General features: G+C 41.0%; 1 protein-coding gene across 2 annotated transcripts in view; it reads left to right on the forward strand.

The window, feature by feature from the left end:
* Positions 1-1,197: 1,197 nt before the first annotated feature.
* The window catches only part of tmtc1 (transmembrane O-mannosyltransferase targeting cadherins 1), a 44,126-nt gene continuing 39,006 nt past the window's right edge, over positions 1,198-6,317 (forward strand). For both annotated transcript variants that reach the window (XM_046873212.1, XM_046873213.1), the window contains exons 1-2: positions 1,198-1,663; positions 6,111-6,288. In XM_046873212.1, coding sequence (XP_046729168.1) covers positions 1,353-1,663; positions 6,111-6,288 — 489 coding nt within the window. In that variant the 5' untranslated portion in view covers positions 1,198-1,352. The remainder of the gene's footprint in view (positions 1,664-6,110; positions 6,289-6,317) is intronic.

Here is a 6,317-nt window from a genome sequence, read left to right on the forward strand (position 1 = left end):
TGAAACTGATGCTATTATAACTGGTGCTGCGACCGGATCTGTGGCGTGCGGAAAACTCGCCAGATTTGTCTCCTGAGGACTTCGCTCTCTTCCCGAAGTTGAAGATCCAGCTTAAAGGTAGCCATTTTGACACCATTGTGTAGATCCAGCAAGAATCACAGAAGGTGCTTGGCACAATTCATTAAAGAAAACTTCCAGGAAATGTTCCAGAAGGGGCAGGAATGCTGGGAGCACTGTATTGCTGTGCAAGGGGAAAACAGATTGAGTCTCGAAAATGTTTGATACCACCGCGTATTTACATCCAATAACAGCATCTCCTTAAGCAGTTTATTCCGACTGTACCACAGCAGTCAGTCATGATTATAATGTTTCATTTATTAATGAATAACACATTTACTTTTTTTTGTTAAATTAATTCCAGTAGGCTTTATTGTCAATCCAATTCCATGCGAGACAATATGAATTAACAAAAAAAATAATGAATCACACAACTACACAAAGCTAAATGTTGGAGGTGGTAGCTCATTGGTTATGACATTGGCCTTTGGATCAGAGGGCCATGAGTTTAAATTCCAGCCCCATCAAGCTGCCACGGGCCCTTGAGCAAGGCCCTTAGCCCTCAACTGCTCAGTTCTAAGTCGCTCTGGATAAGGGTGTCTGCTAAAAGCCGTGAAAACAAAACCGGGGAACGACAAAGTGCATGCGTGCAAAATTTAGTGCGAAAAGAACAACACAGTGCAGGTGAATTTTATTATATAGAATTATATGGTTAACAAGTAACCAAAAATTAAATTAAAAAAATCTATAGTAAATATCTTTAAAAAAAATATCTATATTTATTATATATCGATTATATCAGAAAGTACAAGAATCGCCCAAATGTAGGAAAAGTTTTGTGAATTCAGGTTTCAGACCAAAAATAAATTTAAAATAATCTAGAGAAAAAATATTTTAAAAATATCTACATTTATTATCAGAAAGTACAAGAATCGCCCAAATGAGGGAAATGTTTTGTGAATTCAGGTTTCAGACCAAAAGTAAATAAATAAAAAATATCTTTAAAAAAGATCTGTATTTATTACATAAAAAAATGCATTCATTTAAAAATGTTGGAATATTACTTGATTGAGTTTTGCATGATGAGTCTGTTCAGTTCATGAAGCCAGTCGCCAGTGCGCATGCGCAGAGAGGCGGATTTCTGGCTTTTTCTGAACCGACTCAGTTCGGCTCCGTTCAGTCTTCGTTCCTATGCGTCGCGAGAGCGTGCGTGTGTGAGTACCGAGGAAAGAAATGGCACTGGCTGTATGCGGGGTGTGTAAGTGTTGCGGGTGCTGTGTGTGGAGAGGAGCGACATGACCGGCGGCAGCGGCAGCAGCAGGAGCCGTGGGTCGGGAGCGGGAGCTGCGGCTGGGGCTGAGTCTCGGCCGCTCTTCCTCTCTGCTTTGCACGCGTACTGCGCGCTGATCTCGGCGTGCGCGCTCTGCTACTCCAACTCGCTATGGGGAGAGTTGGTGCACGACGACGTGTGGGCCATCGTGAACAACCCGGACGTGCGGCCCGGCTCCAGCCTGCGCAGCATCTTCTCCAACGACTTCTGGGGCAAACGAATGGCCGACAACACGAGCCACAAGTCATACCGACCCCTCTGCGTGCTCACCTTCAAGTGAGTCGGTCCACGCTCGCGCAACTTCGCAAAATCTGCATGCATGCATGAAAGAAAGCAAAGACCCCAGCGCTGTTTTCCATGCACTTTTCTACACTAATCCAGTTCACTTTTTGTCCTCGACAACAAACTTTCTTTTTATTTTATTTTTGCAACCACTCTAAAGACACGCCCCCTTTTCTAAACAGCTATATTCCACAAAACACAATTAGACAATGAGCACTGCAAACAAAAAATGCATGATCATACTATTACATTTTTATTTCTTTTCGTGCACTGTCTTCCATAAACACTTCTGTAGCCATTTATATCATGCACTTCCATTCACATCGATCTGATTTGTGCTTTTCTTGCTTTTTATGTTTTACTTGAAAAAAACATAAGTGTAAATATGGTCTCATTTCTGCCATTCCTGTATTTTGCTTATTAAAAGCGATCATCATTTCTTCAGGAATTAAATTAATTTTTATTTGTTTAAGCGCTTTTAACAATAGACACCGTCTCGAAGCATCTTTACACAGATGAGGTTAAAGTTGTAATTACTCATGTGCCTATAAGTTTGTTCCTTTTAATTGTAAGTTTGTCTCTAATGAGTGAGCCAGTGGCAAGAAACCGCTAGAGGAACCAGGCTCGAAAGGGAACTCATCCTCATCATCCTCATTACAGTTCCATCATTGTTGAGCTGTGCTGTTCAGTGTTTGGTGCAGAGAAGTTCATGCAAACTGTAGTATTAAACCATTGTAAAAGCCATTGTTGATATTAATCACAGTCCAAATCCATCCTCAGAGTTCTTGAGTTGCTCAGTAACCTCGCGGATCTTCATGCTGTTGATCAACCTCATGCTTCCTATCTCCATTAGAATGACCTTCAGGTAAAAGTGACCTCTCTGAAGGGTCTGTTTAAAAGCTTTCCAATGCTAGTAATGATCAGGTTTTACACAGCAAGGAAACATGATTCCTGAAGATTATCCCTAATATTGATTTCTGAATTTTTACAAGGATTAGGGACTGATACAGTGCGCACACGTTCTGGCCTGTGTTTTTTCTTCTTCAGATGCCTGAAATGTTCAGCATGCTGCTCGGTTGTCATATAGTTATATGCCGTGTCGTTATCTTTATTAACCACAGTAGATTAGGAAAGTATTCAGATGCCTCCTGTGTTCTGCCTCGGTCTGTTTGTTACTTCACTTTCATGTTCGTGTGTGTGTGTGTGTGTGTGTGTTACAGCTGACTCTGTCATCACTGTGCATTTATAGTTCTGGGTCCAGCATTAGAAACTGGAAAGGTTGTGAGTTCAAATCCCAGCAGTACCAATCTGCCACTGCTGATTAAGCCCTGAGGGCCCTGAGCAAGGCCCTTAACTCTCAGCTTCTTAGTAATTTATAGATAAAAAAAAAAAAAAATCATCATTGTAGGTCGTTCTGGTTAGGGTGTCTGTCAAACAGCATCAAACTGCAAGTGATTTTTTTTGTTTTGCTGGCATAAAAATGCATCTATGCCATTTGGAAAGACGGTCTTAACCAGAGCAATGTACAAAAGTCTCAATAAACACTTTCTGATGCTGGTTTAGGAGGACACGCAGAATACCATCAGTCTAAATCTCTGTTGGGAGAGAATATAGTTAAGAAATTTAAAGAAGTGATCATTTAAGTACCCTTGGAACAGGGAGGGCTTTAGATATATTTGTAGACTGCTAGTGAGAAGTTTTCTTCTGGTGGTCTAGTGGTTAGGATGCGGCGCTCTCACCGCTGTGTCAGGGAACCGACCCCAGCCACTCTTAATTCCGGTAGAGGGAGAGGTAGAGGTGTGCTGGTCCGGTTTCGGCTTTGTAGGCGAGCGTCTGTGTTGTAAATCTAATGTAGAAGCTGCAGGAAGCCATTGAATATTTAAAAAAAAAAAGGTTTTTGAGCAGACCTGTTCAATGTTGTATATCATGGTGCATATTGCGTTTTATAGAAACACCTTTGAGAATGGCCAACGAATATTTCTGACAGAAAAAAAAAAAAGATGATTCAGCATTGTCTATAGTTTTGAGATGACTCATTTAGCTGGCTTGTGATGTCCTGGAGGAAGCACATGTCGAGCTACAGTCCCATGTACAGCGTCTTGGCGACCGGAGACAGGTAATTGTCCTTGAGAGTGGAGTGATGTGATGTGAGCATGTCTAGCGACGCAACAAAAAAAAACATCAAACTTTTGTGAATATGAACAGACCTGGTGCAGCAACTCCCAGTAGACAACCTGTGATAGTCCACTGTTTGCATTTTCCTCATCTTGTCTGATGCGTTTATTTATACTATACACTGGTGAGTGATCTACAGAAACTTTCCCTGCAGACTGTTTCATTGTAGCTGCAGGAAAACTAACGTTCTTGTGTCATCCATTTACAATTATGCAATTACAAGTAGCAGGAACACCAACGCATGGCTTCATAGTAGAACGACAGACGTGTGAAAGCAGCGTTAGGCCACGGTAACACTACACCTTTCGATCATTCGACTTCTGTCCGCACACGTGCAAACACTGGAGACCCGATCTGGAACTCGGTAAGAAAGAGTTTCGCATTACTGTGAACGTGTCACGCCACAGCATCACCCTTTCAGAAAACCGAAGTCGACAAAGTCACTGATTATGGTGGTTTTGCAGCAGGTATCAGAAAACATTTCAACCTCCTGAATGTGGATGCAGCAGTAAATTTTTGTGGTATAAAAGGAATAAAACGCTATTGGAAATAAACCAGTGCAACTTCTGCTGACGCACCACTTATTATTTTTCCATAAAAGCACAATGCAGGAATTTATCTATTGTCCTCCACTACATGTACTAATATATAATTTATACATAATAAATAAACAACCAGTTCATACACATGAAACGCAGTAGGATGTTTAGAAGGCCATCTGCTGTGCCTCATACTCCTGTCCTTCTTCCTCTGTTGCTTTCTCCAGATTCTCTTTGGTCTTCAGCACATCTTTAATGAGCCGTGTTTGTTGACTGAATGAAATCGCTTGCCCCTGTAATGGAAGTGTGTTGGTGTGTTGTCGGTATATGGCTGTAGTTAAGCGTGTGCACTGGAGCAACTTCTTTCAATAATGGAACTGGAATTTTAATTACAAATAGGACTTTTTTTGTTGGATAATATAAATTAATATTAAAAAAAAGATTTCATTGAAAATTTCAAATGGAAAAAAAAAGTGGTATCAGATCCTGCGGTATGTGGAGAACAAAAAAATTGTTCTGGAACAAATAATAAGCAAGAAGTTGCAGCCAGTGTCCATATGGTAAACTGAATAGGAGGGTGTGGTATGCAGTAATGTCCTAGTTTCCACTAGTTTCTGTCTCCTTTTTTTTTTTTTTGCTAGAATATTTCCAGGTGGATTTTCAAATATAAATATTATGAGTAGTATTTGATCAGTAAATTTATTCCAGAAGTCTTTATGTACATTTGTGTGTGTCTGTGTTGTTTGTTTGTCTGCCTGTGTGTGGGTGTCTGTCTCTCCACCTGTCTGTCAGTCTTTATGTCCATCTGTGTGTATGATTTTGGCTGTAAGCATGCCTATGTGTATCTGTGTTTTTTTTGTTGCCTATATGTTTGTGTGTCTCTCTAAGACATCTAATGGCTTAGATCAACTTTCTATTTTTTCTTTATACCACCACAAAACGATGAGTTTGTACTCATCGTTTTGTCTGCATTGCTGATGCTCATTGAGCCTGAGAACTTGTGCATTGATCAGTTGCAGGTTGTGTGCGGAGACAGAGGTCATAGTACTGTGCTGTACCGATTCACACATTTTTCATTCTTCGTTTTCAATCTAACACAAACAGTCCTCAGTTTCATATTGGTGATGCTGGCTTTCGTTAAACTGTGGCCATTTAGCATTAGTCTCTGCCTTTCACAAATTCTTCTCTCTCTCTCTCTCTCTCTCTCTCTCTCTCTCTCTCTCTCTCTCTCTCTCTCTCTCTCTCTCTCTCTCTTTCTCTGCTTTATGTTTCAGATGCTTGTGAAAATAGCACTTGATCCAGCACATCGTATTAATTGGATTGTTTGTCTGCTCGTAAAAAATAGTCTAATTTTTTAGCTTTTTATTCTGGACTATTCCTTAAAGCTGAAATATAAAACCTGGATGCCAGTAGCTGCTGCTGCTTTATGCTTTCACGCACATTTTGTACCTGTGACATATTACTTATGATGATGTGTTTTCTGCTTATTGTTCCTGACCTTCTCTCCTGCCTTCCCCTGTCTTCTCATTTTCCTTATGTACTATTTTCTCTCTCTTCTTCTCTGTTCCCACCTCACACACTCTCTCTCTCCTTCTATTTTTCTCTCTCTCTTTCTATTTCTCTCTCTCTCTCTCTTTTTCTCTCTGTCTCTCTTTCTCACTCTCTGTCATCCTTGAACTCTGAGATCACTGTCTAACCCGAGTCCTGTTTTTCCTCTCTCTGTGCAGGATGAACATTGTACTTGGGGGGATGAATTCGTTTTATTTCCACGTAGTGAACGTGTGTCTGCACTGTGTCGTCACCGCCCTTCTAATGCACACGTGCAAACACCACGTGTTCAAGGACGGACGTTCGGCCTTCCTCACTGCGCTCCTCTTCGCCGTCCACCCGATCCACACGGAAGCAGTGAGTGACAGATGTGTGCTAATATCCTG

Source organism: Silurus meridionalis, chromosome 18 (genome assembly GCF_014805685.1).
Source record: "Silurus meridionalis isolate SWU-2019-XX chromosome 18, ASM1480568v1, whole genome shotgun sequence".
Taxonomy (NCBI): Eukaryota; Metazoa; Chordata; class Actinopteri; order Siluriformes; family Siluridae; genus Silurus; species Silurus meridionalis.